The sequence below is a fragment of the Haliotis rufescens genome, unplaced genomic scaffold (genome assembly GCF_023055435.1).
Source record: "Haliotis rufescens isolate VD_foot unplaced genomic scaffold, xgHalRufe1.0.p SCAF_9, whole genome shotgun sequence".
NCBI classification, from domain to species: domain Eukaryota; kingdom Metazoa; phylum Mollusca; class Gastropoda; order Lepetellida; family Haliotidae; genus Haliotis; species Haliotis rufescens.
In genome coordinates, this window is record NW_025964383.1 from 17,846,220 (window position 1) to 17,866,789 (window position 20,570).

Genomic DNA, 20,570 nt, shown 5'->3' on the forward strand with positions numbered 1-20,570 from the left:
ATTCTTCATTTACTGTGATTCGGCAACCATCAGTATTTCAACACGTGTGGGGGGCGGTCGGGTAGCCTAGTTGTTAAAGCGTTCGCTCGTCACGCAGAAGACCCGGGTTCGATTCCCGACATGGGTAAAATGTGTGAAGCCCATTTCTGGTGTCCCCCGCCGTGATATTGCTGGACTAGTGCTAAAAGCGGCGTAAAACCATACTCACTCACTCAACACGTATGGTGATATATTGTCTCAGACATAATTGCCTTTTAACGAGGCCTTAAATTAACTCCTAGAGTATTGTCAATTTCGGCAGTCACACCTAGGGAGTTTGACATTATTGTATGGCAAGCCATATCTCAAATTCAAATAAAAATACCATCGATCCTTGATTTCAGGGAGGAGATTGCATAAATTATTATTTTATAACTTTATTGCATCGGATTCATCGAGAGAAATAAGGGTCTACCTTGAATAATGAGAAGGGAAATTTGAAACAACATCCCCGCATCCCCCCCCCCCCCCCCCCCCCCCCCTTCTGTATCCGCCCATGCCCTATGGTTAACGTTAATACATTTCGCCCCATTGTTATCAGTGTGTATGCACATGAAACACATGAAGAATAACGGTGACTTAAAAGAATTCCCAAATTTTACAATGAGATCAGCTGTTAAAACTGGACAGAATCAATACCACGTGAGTCATTACGTTTCTCATCGTCAGAGACCATGGTCTCAAGCATATAGTCAACATCACGTTACAATTTCAATAATTATTATTTTTAGACGCGCTCCTCACCGGTTCTACTATTGGTGCGTTGCAAATGTAGACAGGAGACTACAAGCTCCTTCCCAGCGCGTGACACCTTCGTTACACTCTCAGTATAGAGAGCACCGCGAACGGGCTATCGCTGTGAGGAGCTTGACTAACCTACCAATGGACCCGGAAGTCGTATTTTACCTTGACCTTGTTTATTTCAGAATGGCGGACAGGTGGGCTTGAAATTTCCTTCTCTTCATTATTATCGCCTCGTATTCTGTGAAAGCGATTCCAGGGGCAAACTTCTAATTATCTTTCAATTTATCTTCGAGGTAACGGTATCACTTGTTGTTGTGACACTGTGCTTTGCCTGCACCCAACAAGCATGGAAAAAATCAGACTAGTAGTAGAGTTACTGACTAGAAAAATGTGTGTAGTTCCCTTAGATATATATAGGCACCACGTATGGGATAACAGGAGAGTGTATAACAACGTTTTTCGTTATTTCAGTTGGAAAGCACAATACACTTTTTGTACACCGTTTATTTTTACCTTTTCATTCTATGATGAGAAAATTGTGTCATCCTGATTTGGTTATCGTGTACATTCACACGCGAAAATTTATATGTATAATTTTTTGGGGTGAAAGTTTTGTTGGCTCAAAGCAAAGATAATCTTCCCTTTTTAATATTTTAATTTACATAAAATTATACATTTTTGTGTGTACCAGTAATACACTATTTTGGAGATTAGATGTGTGGTTATTGTTGGCAGGACAGTTTGGTAAAGAGTCAGGGACTATATCATATATCATATGTGTGTGTGTGTGTGTGTGTGTGTGTGTCTGTGTGTGTGTGTCTGTGTGTGTGTGTGTGTGTGCTTCGTATGTGGTTTCTGGTTATGAAAATCGGGGTGTGACACCTTAATCAGAGCATATCAAATAATCCAGTCAAAGTAAAATAATAAATCAATTTCAAATGCATCTGCAAGGTTTATTGACCAGTGCCATTGTTTGAGGGTCCATCCCTGTCCTTCATCATCATGATCGTTACTTAGAAGTTGGAGCCAATATTTTAGAATATTATAGAATATATTCATGTTTGTTGTAACAAGCACACTGGATGCTAAATTGACAAAGGAGGGTGCTTATTAAAACATGCACAAAGCATTACATTTGTTGTCAGTGATCTTGTGGTAGAGAAATGATGTAGTTTGAACATCTATGAAACTAAGACATTTTTGATGATAGTTACCAGAAAAAAATATACCTGTTCTACACTGCTGCATTTTCTGTAAGAAGATTTGTTATATACACCTCAAAATATGGACTGTCATGTAAACTTTGGATCTTGGTAGGGTTGCTTAAGAAGATTACTCAAGATTAGTCTAGAAGTTGGTCATGGGGCACGAATAAAACAATACAGTACTTCATTCTAGAGAATTTGATGAAGCTTGAATGTACAACATAAATACCACATGGTTTAATTCTGCTCTGAAACAACTCACTGATCATGATACACCAGTGCAACGCAAAATGGTCATTCAACCCAGAGTCCTGTTCCACAATCTGATCTTTGCGTAACGCCCATACGTACGACAGTCATAGCACTAAAGTAATATTGTGGAGGGGGACCCAGTACCTGTGGTTATCCTTGATGTGATGAATGAATCCTCGATCTGATGAACGCATGTAGCGCCTCCTGTCTGCAGTGCACCCTGTATTACCTCCTGCACCTGCCTAGTGATGTTCTATGTTGTTGCATGACGCATGGGTGTCTTACTATTGTGTCCTTTTCATGTCTCAATAATGACCACAGCCACTGACTCTTTGTACATGTTGTATTTCGGTTTGGTTCACCTTTCTGAAAAACATCCAACAAGAAAAAATTGGTTAAGAAATAGATACCGGTAACTGAGAAGGTCCTAGGGCCACAAAAACGTTTTCAAAGGAAGGGTCATCTGGTCATTCCCAGGAATTGCAGATATTTTTATTGTTCAGACATCAATATTATTGCTTGAAAACTGGGGACGATCTTGAATGTTTTAACTCTGGCACAGTTTGGCATGTTTAAACACTGGTACAGGATGGTTATCAACAAAATGGACAAAACACAAAAAAAGTAACGCTTGAAAGAGTCTCAATCAGGTCTTGTGAAAAAATCGGATGTTCCAATTTCTTTGGAGTGTACATGTTTAAGTTTAGAACATTCATATGACCTCCATCACACGCAAATGCCAGCCATCACCCCAGTGGAGGAGATTCATGTCTAGTTTATGTTTAATTTCTTTCATTTCACAGCGAACATATATAAATTAACATCACAACACAATTTCATTAATCCTACCGCCCCGATTAAAACATGACTGATTTATCAATTCAATTAAATGAGTCGATAATACATGTATGACATTTTATTTTTTCAGAAACTCATTATACTCATAGTACGATTAAGGCTGAAAATAGTTTGTCTGCCGAGAAATATCCTCTGGCTCTTTGGTTTTTGCAGATTTATGAGCTATATGTCATCGGTTGAGTTTAATTTTCAAAAGGTTGGAGGGTCATTCAGGGATCAGTGATGATTTATTCAAGTACACCTGGTGTGGTCGGGTAGTCTAGTGGTTAAAGTGTTCGCTTGTCACCCCGAAAACCCGGGTTCGATTCCCGACATGGGTACAATGTGTGAAGCCCATTTCTGGCGTCCTCTGCATGATATTGCTGGAATATTGCTAAAAGGGGCATAAAACCCCACTCATTCTCTCACTCTAGTACCCCTATGTTGACTTTTATGTGTCCACGCCATAATTTAAACAATAATACTCAAAGTTGTTCAATGTGTGACATTTAAAGTCCTCTACAGATACCCTGTAAAAATGAGTCAAACAATCCTCCCTTGAGCAACTGTTGTGAGCCATGTGGAGTCCTAAAGTGTGCAGACCCGTGAAGATTCCGGGGTAGAATAGGTCTTCAGCAACCCATGCTTGCCGTAAAAGGTGAATATGCTTGTCGTAAAAAGGCGACTCGCTGGATCGAGTGGTCAGGCTCGCCGACTTGGTTGATGCATGTCATCAATCCAAATTGCTTGGATCGATGCTCATGATATCAATCACTGGATTGTCTGGTCCAGACTTGATTATTTACAGACTGCCGTCATATAGCTGGAATATTGTTGAGTGCGGCGTTAAACAACAAACAAACAACCAACCTAAAGTGTGCACCACTTTTACTTAAGAAATAAACCATGATTGGGAGTTGTTTATCGTACAATAAAACACTGCAGGGATAATAAACCATGAGAGGCTCACATGTCGTTTATTTCTTATGTGAGATATCAACATTTTGTACAGCCTCTTTAAGGATGTTGATAAAATGTACAAGCTTTAAACATATTTTACCCAAATGTGAAAAATGATGACAGCTTGCAAGTTGCATGGCCTTATATTATTCCAGTTTAAGGAAACATGAAGGTAAACAAATTGCTTGCTCAGCCAATCACATTTCACAGAATCGCTTGCAATTTATTTATTACATCTCAGGGACCATTCACAATTCACTATTTCAGAATGTAATGGTAAAATAAATGTGCTTTGCTGTATTAAAGCATGAACAACAATAACGCTATTAAAATAGTGGATTATATAACATTTCAGATATTATAAAGACGGACTGTTGTCCAAGGACGCGGGGACACGGGAGAGGATGAAAGCGTACATGGAGAAACAGCTGACTGACCTACATTACCAGCAGTCAGGGTTTAACTTCAAGGACAAATTTTATGCAGTTTTCTTCGGGGCTTTGATCATCGTTATGTTGCCCTTCCTACACATAGGTATGTCTCCTTCCTACACATAGGTATGTCTCCCTCCTACACATAGGTATGTCTCCTTCCTACACATAGGTATGTCTCCCTCCAACACATAGGTATGTCTCCCTCCTACACATAGGTATGTCTCCTTCCTACACATAGGTATGTCTCCTTCCTACACATAGGTATGTCTCCCTCCTACACATAGGTATGTCTCCTACCTACACATAGGTATGTCTCCCTCCTACACATAGGTATGTCTCCCTCCTACACATAGGTTTGTCTCCTTCCTACACATAGGTATGTCTCCTTCCTACACATAGGTATGTCTCCTTCCTACACATAGGTATGTCTCCCTCCTACACATAGGTATGTCTCCTTCCTACACATAGGTATGTCTCCTTCCTACACATAGGTATGTCTCCCTCCTACACATAGGTATGTCTCCTTCCTACACATAGGTATGTCTCCTTCCTACACATAGGTATGTCTCCTTCCTACACATAGGTATGTCCCCCTCCTACACATAGGTATGTCTCCTTCCTACACATAGGTATGTCTCCCTCCTACACATAGGTATGTCTTCCTCCTACACATAGGTATGTCTCCTTCCTACACATAGGTATGTCTCCCTCCTACACATAGGTATGTCTCCCTCCTACACATAGGTATGTCTTCCTCCTACACATAGGTATGTCTCCTTCCTACACATAGGTATGTCTCCCTCCTACACATAGGTATGTCTCCCTCCTACACATAGGTATGTCTTCCTCCTACACATAGGTATGTCTCCTTCCTACACATAGGTATGTCTCCCTCCTACACATAGGTATGTCTCCTTCCTACACATAGGTATGTCTCCTTCCTACACATAGGTATGTCTCCTTCCTAAACATAGGTATGTCTCCCTCCTACACATAGGTATGTCTCCTTCCTACACATAGGTATGTCTCCCTCCTACACATAGGTATGTCTCCTTCCTACACATAGGTATGTCTCCCTCCTACACATAGGTATGTCTCCCTCCTACACATAGGTATGTCTTCCTCCTACACATAGGTATGTCTCCTTCCTACACATAGGTATGTCTCCCTCCTACACATAGGTATGTCTCCCTCCTACACATAGGTATGTCTTCCTCCTACACATAGGTATGTCTCCTTCCTACACATAGGTATGTCTCCCTCCTACACATAGGTATGTCTCCTTCCTACACATAGGTATGTCTTCCTCCTACACATAGGTATGTCTCCTTCCTACACATAGGTATGTCTCCCTCCTACACATAGGTATGTCTCCCTCCTACACATAGGTATGTCTTCCTCCTACACATAGGTATGTCTCCTTCCTACACATAGGTATGTCTCCCTCCTACACATAGGTATGTCTCCTTCCTACACATAGGTATGTCTCCTTCCTACACATAGGTATGTCTCCTTCCTAAACATAGGTATGTCTCCCTCCTACACATAGGTATGTCTCCTTCCTACACATAGGTATGTCTCCCTCCTACACATAGGTATGTCTCCTTCCTACACATAGGTATGTCTCCCTCCTACACATAGGTATGTCTCCCTCCTACACATGGGTATGTCTTCCTCCTACACATAGGTATGTCTCCTTCCTACACATAGGTATGTCTCCCTCCTACACATAGGTATGTCTTCCTCCTACACATAGGTATGTCTCCTTCCTACACATTGGTATGTCTTCCTCCTACACATAGGTATGTCTCCTTCCTACACATAGGTATGTCCCCCTCCTACACATAGGTATGTCTCCTTCCTACACATAGGTATGTCTCCCTCCTACACATAGGTATGTCTCCTTCCTACACATAGGTATGTCTCCCTCCTACACATAGGTATCTCTCCCTCCTACACATAGGTATGTCTCCCTCCTACACATAGGTATGTCTCCTTCCTACACATAGGTATGTCTTCCTCCTACACATAGGTATGTCTCCCTCCTACACGTAGGTATGTCTCCTTCCTACACATAGGTATGTCTCCCTCCTACACATAGGTATGTCTCCTTCCTACACATAGGTATGTCTCCCTCCTACACATAGGTATGTCTCCTTCCTACACATAGGTATGTATCCTTCCTACACATAGGTATGTCTCCCTCCTACACATAGGTTTGTCTCCCTCCTACACATAGGTATGTGTCTTTACACATGGTGGTTCCAGGGCAAATAGGTCCCCAGTACCCCTTGCTTGTCTTCCAGTAGAGATTCCAGGGCAGAATAGGCCCCCAGTACCCCATGCTTGTCTTCAAGTGGGGATTCCAGGGCAGAATAGGTCCCCAGTACCCCATGCTTGTCTTCAAGTGGGGATTCCAGGGCAGAATAGGTCCCCAGTACCCCATGCTTGTCTTCAAGTGGGGATTCCAGGGCAGAATAGGTCCCCAGTACCCCATGCTTCTCTTCAAGTGGGGATTCCAGGGCAGAATAGGTCCCCAGTACCCCATGCTTGTCTTCAAGTGGGGATTCCAGGGCAGAATAGGTCCCCAGTACCCCATGCTTGTTTTCAGCAACCCATGCTTGCCGTAAAAGGCGACTGTGCTTGTCTAGAGAGGCGTCTAACAGAATTGGGTGGTCATGCTCCCTGACTTGGTTGATGCATGTCATTGTATCCCAATTGCTTAGATCAATGCACAGGATGTCAATCACTGGATTGTCTGGTCCAGACTCGATTATTTACAGACCGCCGTCATATAGCTGGAATATTGCGGCGTAAAACAACAAACCAACCAACTAGAGTTAGAGTAAGCTACTGTTTAGATCCTTGCTGGAAGCTGATATATTGGTCTTAAAGTCAAACGAAAGTCACTCACAACTGAAGCATTAATACAGATTTAGATTTCTTTTGATGGGTAATTGTGCGTTACCGCACGCACCCTGTCGTTTGTGACTGACACCGGACTGATGTCTTACAAAGATCCAGTAAGTTTACGTGCATCACGAATGCATTTACCAAATGATCCATGGAAGTTGTCTACATTTCATGAAAGTATTGGACACTTAAAGGGGCCATATGTCCGTACAGACACCACATATCGTCACACATCCACATAGCGACACTGTGTACATGCCAGTTAGAATTAATTCGTTGTGATGAAATCATTCGTGACCAACTCGTGTTATTCCGGGACAAGCCGAATATCTTCTTGCAGGTCATTGTATCCCAATTGCTTAGATCAATGCACAGGATGTCAATCACTGGATTGTCTGGTCCAGACTCGATTATTTACAGACCACCGTCATATAGCTGGAATATTGCTGTGTGTGACCTTAAGCAACAAACAAACAAACAATTAGCCAGCTTCATCAGTTATTAGTTAACAGAACATCTTCACTCATTCAGGGCAGTGGGTAAGTGGATGGATCGACACACTGGGTCCAGTGTGTGAAGCCCTTTCTTGGTGTCTCCCCTCAGTGAGACCATGTCATGGAATATTGCTGAGTGTGGCATTAACAAACAAACAAACAAACAAACCAAAACATATACCAGATATACATGACCCTGTAATACATTCGTGAGTAGTTTTTCAACTTCATCTCGTTGAGTCTTAGTAGGAATGATATCATTCTCCCTGTACAACGTATATGATAACCAAGAACTACCTATATCATAACCCTTCCGTGAAGATCCAGGTTAGAATAGGACTTCAGCAGACCATGCTTGCCATAAAAAGCGCCTATGCTTGTCTTAAGAGGCGACTAACGGGGATTGGATGGCCAGGCTCTGCTGACTTGGTTGATGCATGTCATCATATCCCAATTGCGTGGATCGATGCTCATGATATCAATCACTGGATTGTCTGGTCTAGACTTGATTATTTACAGACTGCTGTCATATAGCTGGAATATTGCTGTGTGTGGTGTTAAACAACAAACAAACATATATGATAACCCTGTACTACACACATTGTGAATGATCCATGGGAACAACCCATGCGTGTCATAAATAGGTTTATTACTTGCCAGTGAAGAGATCACCCGTTTAATAAACATACAGTTGTATTACACATTGTGTAATACCAAAACACGTGCTTATGTACTCTCGGAACACGTTTCACGACAAATATTGAAAGCTCTCAACATCTCTTGGCTTATTCAACGACATTGCGTGTGGAGTTGATAGATCACTGAGAGGATCTTATGCACACTCAATGACCCCAGCAACCTTGTTGCTAGGCTGACGTCACATGGCATTGTTTTGCCGATGGATCTTGCATCAAAATTCCACAAATTATGTCTTCGGGTATTGTGACGTTATTGAAAACTTTGAGGTGCAAGGCCCGTTCCACAAGGCGATCGTATTGTAGCCCAACGACAGTCGTTGGTCTAAGTTAAAGTATGTGAGATGCGAAAGTCTTAGCCCTACGATAATTTTGTGAATTCTAAAGGTAGACCCGTTGTATGGTATGAAATTCATACGTTTCAACTTTTGACGTGTTTGAAGTATTATTCTGTTAAACTCAATTGGACTATGTCGTGGATCATGTAGGTGTCAGCCTATTCATACTCAACAGTATAATTCAAAAAACGCTATAAATTGCAAGTAATAAATAAAATACTAAACTCGCTTCCGTGTAAAACCAATTTTATGAAACTTTCGCTTGTCAGATACCACAACTATTCACTCGTTTCATAAAATTGGTATTACGCGGGAGCTCGTTTAGTATTCTATATGACTAAATGGATCAGGTGGTCAGACTTGGTGACTTGTTTGATGTATGTCATCGTGTCCGAGTTATTAATGGATTAATGCTCATGATGTCAATCACTAGATTGTCTGGTCCAGACTTGATTACTTATAGACTGACGTCATCAAACTTGAATATTGCTGAGTGCAACATTAAGCAACATTGAGACATTGTTTGTTCCAGGGGTGTTTTACCGGCTGATCTGGGTGCCAGACAAACCTCCCATTGACAGGTATGGCTGCGGATGTACCTGCTTCGACACAGTGTTCAGAGGTGAGAAGCTGTCTGTAGGAGAATGTAGACTAGGGCTGGCCCAGGTAGCTTGCTTGCTTGAACAAAGTTTCCAGCTCCTGAAAACAATTCACCTGAACACATCCCAGCATCACCATGGTCACCACCCTACAAATGGGTCACGCACGTAATCCTGTGCATAGTGACCTTACACGACCTGATCATGTGTCTATCTCTGACACATCATTCTCTTTCATCAGAGCTGACAGGCAAGAGGACCTAAGATGCAGGGATTGTTGGGTGGGCATATAATAATAATAATAATAATAATAATAATAAGGGAAGCCACAGAGGGGTTATTACTACAAGTAAGTGTTCCTGAAGAGGTAGGTCTTCAGTCTGCTCTGGAAGCTGCCCAGGTCTTGGGAGACCGCCTCCGTGGTCTAATGGTAGAGCGTCCGCCCGGAGAGCGGAAGGTCTGGGGTTCGATCCCCAGCCGCGTCATACCAAAAGACGTTAAAAGATGGTACTTGTTGTTACCCTGTCTGGCGTTCGGCATTAGGGGCTAAAACAAGGACTGGTCGGCTCGGAGTCAGTATACTGTGTCTGAGTGGGGTATTCATGTTAAATTGCGGCATGGTATCTCAGTGAACTAGCACTTTAAATCGGCATCAGTCCGGACTAGTACAAGCAGCCACACACACACACACACACGTGCATGCACTTTGCTATATACCGTATTTTCTTGAGTATAGTGCGCACCCATGTATAATGCGCACCCCCCTCCAGCGGGTTCAATATTTTGGAAAAAAAGAAATTTGAATATTATGCGCAGAAATTTTTTACACCGTACCCTTTCAGCGAAGTCCGGCAAACGAACGGGTGCTGAGAAACTTCGTCAGTACAAATTCGAAATTTGAGATAAAAAATCACCAGACATGTTTATTTACCGTTTAAATAGTATTTATTGTTCTGCTAGGCATTGTTTTATATTTAGGGATTAAGATTACCTTGCGTATTTTCTCGTAAACTAAGCTGGAAACAGCAATCAGCTGTACACACGTTTTCTTGGAATCGACCGGTGATTCGGTCAAGACACACCCAATGATATAACTTTATAAAAATTTTAATGCAAGGATCGGCAACAATTGTATCTGAAACTATTTTTATTTATCAGGAATAATATATTCCATTTTTTTCTTAATTATATGCAACCTTTACTAAACATATTTAAAATAATAATAACCCTAAGCGAAGCAGCTGATCGCTATTCCCGGGTATTATTTTTTACATGGAACATGTCTGACCAGTCACCGTCAAGGCTCACGCGCACGTGATCACGTGATCGCGAGAATTTTATGTTGACATAGAATCGTCAAACAAAAACAAATATGACTTTTAACGAGTCAAAGTATTTCATTTATGATATATGTATCCATTCTCTGTCAACTAAAGTTTGTTTCAAGGCGTCAATAGCGGTATTCTGGCTGTGGTTGCTGTTAATAACGGTGAGTTGTGCGATCTTCCGATCGCTTCACACACGATTTCGCCGAAATTAATAAAAACAATATTATAAGAAATTTTGAATAAAATCAATGAAATAAGTTACAAACATAAGTCCAGATATACAAAGAACACTTTTTATAGCCAGACAGTGTAATTACATAATTATTTTGCGTACTTCAGTATGGATTTGTTGACATGGTATTCCCGGTGTTTCGTGCTCACGGTAATGTCTTTCCTTAGGGGAAAAAAACATCCAAACTCATAATTCGTGTATAATGCGCACCCCCTTCTACACAGCTGTGTTTTTTCGAAAAAAAGTGCGCACTATACTCAAGAAAATACGGTAAGTGCAATAACTTGGATGCGACGTTAAACCCCATTTCACCTCACCTCACCAGGTCTTGTGAACTTCTGATGTCAAGTTGTAGGCTGTTCGACAATGTTGGAGAATCTGTGCAAAGCAGCAATCACCAAATCAGTAAATGTTGATCACCTGAACGCATAATTACGTCTAGGTTCATACTCACAAATCATGTTCTTGATATATCCTGGTGCAAGACCTTGTCTTGAGATAAGTATATAAATATACAATTTATTGGAAAATTTCCTAATGTTTACTCTGATCCTGTCTCAATGCGTTTATCCCACGTTTGGATGCTGGGGTGCAGATACCCTAGCCTGTAAAGACTACAACTGTGAGACGTACACGAAGAAGCTGGTTCTCAACAGCGAAATAAATAAAACATTTGAAACACTGCCCAGTGTCGTAAACATCAAGAAATCATGCATGGGAAAAACAAACCAACAAGTGGTTCAAAGATATAATGTGAGATAGGATAAGTATGTAAATGTACAATTCATTGAAAAATGTCAAATTCTTTTCTTGTTTTTCTTGGTAGACTTACATATAATTCTTGTGTTACTAACATCATATTGCTTAAATATTCACAACGCCATGATATAACTGGAATACTTTTAAAATGCGCTAAATCCAACTCTCACTCACTCACTTGCTCACTCACTCACTCACTCACTCACTCACTCACTCACTCACTCCCTATCAATCAATCAATCAATCAATCAATCAATCAATCAATCAATCAACCACTCAATCACTCAATCAAATATTCGCAGGTCGTTACGAGATGCCGGGCCCGGGTGTTGCCTACAAGCACATCTACTTCAACGCTACGAAGGAAACCTTCAAGATCTGGATCGCTACAGTCATCTTCGTTCTGCTGTTCTACGAGAGCGTCAAGTACCTGGTGGCGTTGTTCCGCCGCGGGTCAGTGCGATGGAGCATGTTCCTGCTGTACGTCGCCAACCTGTACCCCCACTACTACTCCTGGTGGTCCTTCTTCAGCTACTACAACGAGGAGTTCTACACCTACTTCAAACACCACATGTTCTTCGCCATCACCGAGATCATCGCCACTGTCATCGTCCTCAGCCTCTGCAACGCGCAGAACGATGTAGCATCGTGGAAGATCTCTGCCATCGTTACCATCAACACTATTCATATTCTTGTCAGCGGACTGGATCAGTTTATTTCTCACGTTCTGGAGGGACATGGAACAGCGTTCCAGAATGTTCGGAATATCGGCTTGATGATACCGGACTTCTTACACGTTGTTATTCCTGTTGTTGTGTTTCTCAGATGGGCGAGGAAAAATGAAATTCCTTTCTTTCAGCTGTGTTATAAGGAGGAGTTGATTATGTGTGTTGTCTTGACAACGCTCGGTACCGTGCTGGGACGTGTGATGTAGTAGAATTAGGAATTTGCTTAGTTTGTTTATGTGAAGTGTCATTAGACTTTGTAGGTATTCGTGCATCTTGCATCTTAATACAGCATCACATCCCCGATTATCCAGTGTACCGTTCTATTATGATATATTATTCAAAAGAAGTTAAGGACCACACGATTCTTTCATATTACTATAGTTAATCTGTCAAAGAATGGCATCAATTTGGCTGCAAATTGCAACTGAATGAGACTGACATTTAACATAGTAAACATTTTTTTACTGGTTCAAGCAAGACTAGATACAAATTCTGAGGACTAGTGAATTATGGTTTACAATTAGTCCTGGGGATGAGTCATAAATTATTTTTTTCCAAAAGGCTGGATCTTCCTTGACGCAAAGCTGACGCACTGTTGTATTATTGAAATACAGCTGAATCTGCAATACACCTAGTCCGTGATCATATTTAATGTATCTAATCCGTAATCATATTAAATGCATCTTATCCGTAATCATATTAAATGTATCTTATCTGTGATCATATAAAATGTGCCATATTGCAATAACAAATTTGGTAGACATACAAAACAAGCTCAAATGATATTGTTCTTTATTTCCAGGGGCGGTCGGGTAGCCTAGTGGTTAAAGCGTTCGCTCGTCACGCCGAAGACCCGGGTTCGATTCCCGACATGGATACAATGTGTGAAGCCCATTTCTGGTGTCCCCCGCTGTGATATTGCTGGAATATTGCTAAAAGCGGCGTAAAACCATACCCACTCACTCTTTATTTCCAACGAAATCTTCGTGTGCATGAGTCGGCGGTTTGATGATTAGGAAATAAAGTTGTCTGTGATTAAGGTTGTGGTGTAGGCACCTTCTGTCTGCATAATGATAACTTAGGATGTACCTAGTGATGAAATTTATCTGCAAATATAACAACAATATTTCACTCAATTCAACTTAAGTGAAACAAATACTTTGTGCCAGAACTTCTTTCAGTCTGCCTCTGATACTATGACTTACGGAGTAAGGTAAGTCAGAAAATTGTAAATAAGCAGGAAAAAGAAATCAGTTTTTCTCAAAGAGTATATTTATCTCATTTTGTAACCACTTGCTCCTATCCGTACCTATCAAGAAGACTCGTCCACCTAGGCACTGTGTGAAAACAGTATGAACCAATCAGAATGCATGTATATCTGAGTACTTTGGTACAGTCCTTCCATTTCTATGTTTGTTTCTGTAGGTATAGTGTGTACCTAAACATATACCAAAGTGACGATCATGACTGTTTCCAGTCAAGCAGTTATAACATTGTTGAACATATAACATATATTCTGAACAAATTTTAGCAATAACTCAATTTTAGCTCACCTGGCTGAAAGTCAGAAGGGCAGATGTTGTTGCTTGTTTGTCAGTTGTCCATCGTTCATCATCTGCCAAAGCATAGTAATCATATCTCATATCATATGCCACAGCATCCATATTGAAAAAACTAGTTATGCCATCATTCAGCCACATGTCCAAAAGTTAATGAAATTTGGTATGTGTTTTGTTTGAAGGGGCTTAACACACGTTCTGTTTTTTTAAGCATTTGTGTAAATGATGACCTTGATTTAACCATTCTGTTTTCACTATGCTCTTAAATTCTCACAAGATGCATCTTCTCTGATAATTGGCAGATTGGGGAAGAGAAACTTTGGCATATGCCTCATTAGGATGTTAGTGTTATTTATGGCCCTCAGTAGGGCTGGGATGGGTAACTCGGGTACCCGTTTCGGGTAGGTACTGAGTAGGATACGGGTATCCACAGGACTACCCGGACCTGTGGTTAGTCACATGATATATTGTCTAATGAATAAACTTATCTAGAAATCTATGGTTACACTACAAGTCATTAATGTTTGTTTTTCTTTCTGACTATGCACCCATTCCTTCTGATTTTTCATATGGTTGAATAAAGATATAACTTAAGTCAACTTCAGCATATGCATGACCAGATTGTTTAATACATGTATCTAAATATGTTTTGCCAGGGCTATGCTTAAAAAGATCCCAATCGGACATTTTGAGACCTACAGTGGATACCCGGGTAGGGTAGGGAAATAGGGGGGCGGGTACCCGGGTAGTAAATTTGGACTCATCCAAGCCCTAACCCTCAGGTATTTATGCAGGGGGCATTGGTGGCCCAGTCATCTAAGGTGCCGCGATTCACTGTGCAGAGTTGCATCCCTTGGGCACGCCAGAAACCTATGATTGTGGGTTCGAATCCCGGTTCGCCCCAAATATGTTTCTAGGTTTTTCAGCACCATACCTGTGCTCGTGGGTTTCACTGAAGTGGTAAATTGTCTGAGACCTGCATCACATGGGGCTTTCCCCCACAATAAGCTGACACGCCGTGATATAACTGGAATACTGTTAAAAGTTAAAACCCAACTTACTCTCAGTATTTATGCAGAGATATTTGCATATGAGTGATAACAGAAACTGAAGTTAAGTACCTGTCCTTGATGACATTTTCAACTTCAGATCCAGGTGAGCTACATTATTGTGGCACCATGTTTTGTATGTATGATATGTTTGAATTGTTTTCATATTATCATGATTATTGTTTAGATTGTTACAAGTTTCTGAAACTGCAGATCATGGAGATAGGTTGAAAAAAATTGCCCTGTGTTCCGTCATAAATCGAATAGATATTGAGGTACAATGGCATACTTACCAATTGAAGATAAGGCACATTTGAGGAGGTTCAGTTAGGTACCTGAGACTGGCAAGTTTGACCTTTTTTTTCTAATATAAGTTCCTATTTTTTAAGCATGAAATGAAATTTAGATTATTTTTTCACTTTCTATTTAAATTTTTTCGTACCAACTATTGATATTAAAATAGAATGATGATAGACAGCACTGAAACATTTGGAAATATTTATGGATATTTTCAGTATGCCTTTGGCCACATATCTGCCTCTATTCATACATATTACTGGTGAAGGGAGTTTGATTTCATTTGTATATAGGCCCTCTTGTTCAGAGCCGTCTGTAAGAAAGATGTGTGTCTGTTTGTCCTCCAGTCACCCTCCACAAGCGTGACACATTTATGCACCCCTCCTGTGAATTTTCGGGGTAGAATAGGTCTTCAGCAAACCATGCTTGTTGTAAAAAGCGACTATGCTTGTCGTGAGAGGTGACTTATGGGATCGGTCAGGCTTGCTGACTTGGTTGATACATGTCGTATCCCAATTGCATAGACTGATGCTCATGTTGTCAATCACTGGGTTGTCTGGTCCGGATTTGATTATTTACAGACTGCCGTCATACAGATGGAATATTGCTATGTGGCAACAATAGTGGATTTTTACACTTTAAAGATGCTCATCCTCCCAACATATCAACTAACAGCAGTTATTTCATTTCAATGTATCAATGATGTATCTTTCCTATAAGACTGGCCAGATGTATCATCTGTATATGATTATTGTATCATTTTTGTACCATCATAGAAATGTGATTCTTTTTATGATTATGTGGTTTGTTAGATTGTGAAATGAAGCGTTGTGATTGGTCAGTTGTGATTGGTCAGTTATGTCAAAAGTACATCTGACTTATGCAATTGAATGCTTTCTACAGCAATTAAATTCCAGTGCATTATAGCACAGAATGGACACAATGATGTCGCAATAAAGTTTATATCAATATAAACTACCATAGTAGCCGTATTAAGTGCCCTACTCAATAAGCACGCCCTAAGCAGGCTAAAATCATCATAACTTAAACTATGTTGTGGTGCTACTCTATTGACCTGTCGCTAAATGTGAATTGATTCACTTTTTCTTTGATATATGACGCTGTATCTTTGACAATTTGACCAATCGTCTAGGATTCTGGGTTGTACGGCTTCATTTTAGTGAGAGATAAACTCAAGATAGATATATTGAACTCCTGATTCATTCAGACACATCCTGAATATGCAGTGAAATCAAGACCACATGAGCAGACATCCTTATTGTGTTTAGAGTGAGCGTGGGGTTAAACAACACACAAACAAATATTATTGTGCATACTTGACCATTATCTCCTGTGGGAAAACATCCAGGTGCTGACATTCTACAGATAATTATTGCATTAAATGTTTAAAGGGCTTAATAAGAGTGCAATAAGTGCAAGATCCATTTTCGAACATTAAAGAAGTCCCAATATATAATACTTATTACATTCCCCATGCTCTGATCTAGGGCATTAAAGTAAAGGGTGGCCCAATCATCTAAGGTGCCACAATTAGCTGTGCAGAGTTGCATCCCTTGGGCACGCCAGAAACCTATGATTGTGGGTTTGAATCCTGGTTCGCCCCGATTATGTTTCTAGGTTTGTCAGCACCATTACTGTGCTCGTGGGTTTCACCGAAGTGTTAAATGTCTGAGACCTGCATCACTTCGGGCTTCCCCCCACATTAAGCTGACACGCGCGATATTACTGGAATACTGTTAAAAGCGGTGTTAAACCCAACTCACTCCTTCACTAAAATTTGAGAAGTCAAAATTTGATTTTTTACCCATAAGGTCCCTGATCTCAAGGTTGGTCGAGGGGCGGTCGGGTAGCCTAGTGGTTAAAGCGTTCGCTCGTCACGCCAAAGACCCGGGTTCGATTCCCGACATGGGTACAATGTGTGAAGCACATTTCTGGTGTCCCCCGCCGTGATATTGCTGGAATATTGCTAAAAGCGGCGTAAAACCATACTCACTCACTCACTCAAGGTTGGTCACATATGTTGACAGTTCATTTGGTTAAGAATTATATATGGAATTGTTTTCACTGATCAAAATGAAAATGTTATTAAGTGAGCAATATATGTGTTGTGTGGTCTGTACCTCAGTTTAGATGATAACTGTAAGGTGTTTAAAGTTAGGTTTATGTATGCAATAATAAATAATTGTATGTAGATGTTTTTTATCAGCATTACATGAATATTTTTAGAAGGACTTTGTGATTGTATTTAGTCAACCTACTTACATTCCACCCATTTTAGAGAACTTTTCATCCCGTACACCTCTTGTGTGAGATTTGAACCCATTCCAACCGATTCTGTGGAGAATAAACCATATATTGAAAACAACTGGGATTTGGTTTTGTGTGTTGTTGTAATTTACTGATTGTAAAGTTTACATATGTGGAACGATGCTGAGGTGGACGACTTCTTTCAGCAGAGACCCGTGAAGATCCAGGGTAGAATAGGTCTACAGCAACCCATGCTTGCCGTAAAAGGAGACTATGCTTGTCGTAAAAGGCGACTAAAACGGGATCGGGTGGTCAGGCTCGCTGACTTGGTTGATGCATGTCATCGATCCCAATTGCGTGGATCGATGCTCATGATATCATTCACTGGATTGTCTGGTCCAGACTCGATTATTTACAGACTGCCGTCATATAGCTGGAATATTGCTGAGTGCGGCGTTAAACAACAAACCAACCAACCAATCTTTCAGCAGAGAATGGTACCAGGGCTAGTCAAAAAGCCTGACTAACTTTCAACTAACATCAAAAACCTGTAGTTAGCTGCTTATACTGGTGATAACACGTTGGAAGGAACACCCCTGGAACACTCAACTTGCCATCGCCACCAAGACGGTGGTTTTGGTGCCTGAGGGACGACACACTCTCTCCTTCAAGAGGCCTTTCGGTTCTTTCCTCTGGTGGATCGTCTGGGCCTACGATTTCTAGCCAAGAATATCCCCCAGACGTCGGAACATTCTGGCAGACAAGGTGGTCCCCACGGAATGGACACTCCAATTTTTGAGAAACGGGAAAACATATTTTAAAAATGCAATGGAAGTATTTACCCAATTTAGAAAAAACTATTAACTCAAAATTATTTGGTAAACATACTCTCTCTTTGATAAAAAATCATTTCATATATGATTTTTAAAGATTTATATCCTACTTTGTGTGAATCTGTTATTTTTAATGTCACCTCAGCCCAAGGTTTGCCATACATCACTTATTTCTACAACTGTAAACTGGAATCTACACAAGACGAACAAGTAAATTTACAGACTGATCAGTTTTCTATTGGTGTGAACTACAACGGTCAAACCTTGGCTCACTTTGAAGGGCGACTTTTGAAGACCGTTAGTGGTGCCATTGACAGCAAAGCCACGCCCAAATCTATCAGACAATACGCAGATCTAACTAACCCTGGCTGTGTTGTGCCAATCTAAGGGAAGTGTGTGTGAGTGTGGTTTTACGCCGCTTTTACCAATATTCCAGCAATATCACGGCGGAGGACACCAGAAATGGGCTTCACACATTGTACCCATGTCGGGAATCAAACCTGGGTCTTCAGCGTGACGAGCAAACTACTAGGCTACCCGGACCCCCCCCCCCCCCCCCCCCCGCCCCCTAAGGGAAGTATTCATCACTCGTCAAACTTGGACGGTTGTACAAAAGACCAATGGCAAATTAGGGAGAAACTATCTGTTAACTATCGTCACAGCCGGTTGGTGTCAACAAACTTTCTCAATATATTCCTGACATGTTTAAGTCTGGATTTATCGACTTCAAGACCCAACAGAGGAATATCACGAACCACAGGACCCTTATTAGGGAAAATGGTTCGACGAGCGTACAATCACATCCCGAAGCCGTCACAGATCCAACGGACCCGTAAAGATCCGGGGTAGAATAGAACTTCAACAGCCCATTCTTGCCGTAAAAGTGGACAATGCTTGTCGTAAGAGGCGACTAACGGGGATTGGGTGTCAGGCTCGCTGACTTGGTTGATGCATGTCATCGTATCCTGATTGTGTAGATCGATGCTCATGATGTTAATCACTGGATTATCTGGTCCAGACTCGATTATTTACAGACCGCCGTCGTATAGCTGGAATATGTGTTGAACAACAAACAAACAAAACTTCTGGGGAACCATGGAATCTGCTTTCTATGGAGACAAGAGCGTCAACCGACTCTTGCTCAAAAGTTGTTTGATCAAGGTTACAACATTCAGAGCCTCAGTAAAGATATAAAACTTATTATGTTGAGGACATTTCCAAATTGACGTATACGTGACAAAAATTATGTCAGATGCAATTCCTTATTTGGATTTGTTACTTCCGGTGAACAATTGACTTGCTTTTGCATGTGTTTGTGACGGGTGCCACCGGTGGTGCAGGATGCGCTCACCTTTTCGCGAACACCTGGTACCATTTGATGGTGATTTATGATCACATATTCATGACATAATCAATTACACGGATTCACGCGGTTTGCACATGGGTTTTTCGATTCATAACTCACTGGAGCTCAAACCAAATACACACTCAGGCAATTCTTTATTCATCAGTTCTGTGCCCTTTGCATCCTAAATCAGTGAAAGTCAGACAACCATTTCAATATCAACACGTCTCTCTTTTTCAACCCAGTCATGATGAGAGAACGAGTACCCAGTAAATATTTTACTCTCCCATTGAACCCCGTGGTGGCATGATAACTACCAAATATTTCCACTGTGTCTTTGAACCCCTTGACAAGGGGTGGATTGTTGATACCGCGACTAGACCGCCTCCGTGGTCTAGTGGTAGAGCGTCCGCCCGGAGAGCGAAGGGTCCGGGGTTCGATCCCCGGGCGCGTCATATCAAAAGACGTTAAAAGTTGGTACTTGTTACCCTGTCTGGCGCTCGGCATTAAAGAGCTAAAACAAGGACTGGTCGGCTCGGAGTCAGTATACTGTGTCTGAGTTGGGTATTCATGTTAAACTGCGGCATGGTATCTCAGTGTGCTAGCACTATAAATCGGCATCTGTCCGGACTAGTACAAGCAGCCACACACACACGTGCATG

At 41.2% G+C, this 20,570-nt stretch overlaps 1 protein-coding gene and 1 long non-coding RNA gene across 3 annotated transcripts; both read left to right on the plus strand.

Moving 5' to 3' along the window:
* The first annotated feature begins 951 nt into the window (after positions 1 to 951).
* On the plus strand, positions 952 to 14,736 carry LOC124119836. Of its 2 annotated transcripts, none has more exons than XM_046482492.2 (4): positions 952 to 1,076; positions 4,393 to 4,571; positions 9,444 to 9,533; positions 12,132 to 14,736. In XM_046482492.2, exons 2-4 carry the CDS (start codon positions 4,442 to 4,444, stop codon positions 12,761 to 12,763), a joined length of 852 nt encoding a protein of 283 aa, XP_046338448.2. In that variant the 5' UTR covers positions 952 to 1,076; positions 4,393 to 4,441; the 3' UTR covers positions 12,764 to 14,736. The 2 variants fall into 2 exon arrangements, with proteins under 2 accessions (XP_046338448.2, XP_046338447.2); XM_046482491.2 differs by having other exon boundaries at positions 961 to 977.
* A 1,212-nt stretch (positions 14,737 to 15,948) lies between these two features.
* Positions 15,949 to 17,848, plus strand: LOC125377528. The gene is made up of 2 exons (XR_007219680.1): positions 15,949 to 17,309; positions 17,490 to 17,848. It is a non-coding gene; the product is annotated as an uncharacterized LOC125377528 (long non-coding RNA).
* The last annotated feature ends 2,722 nt before the right edge of the window (positions 17,849 to 20,570 follow it).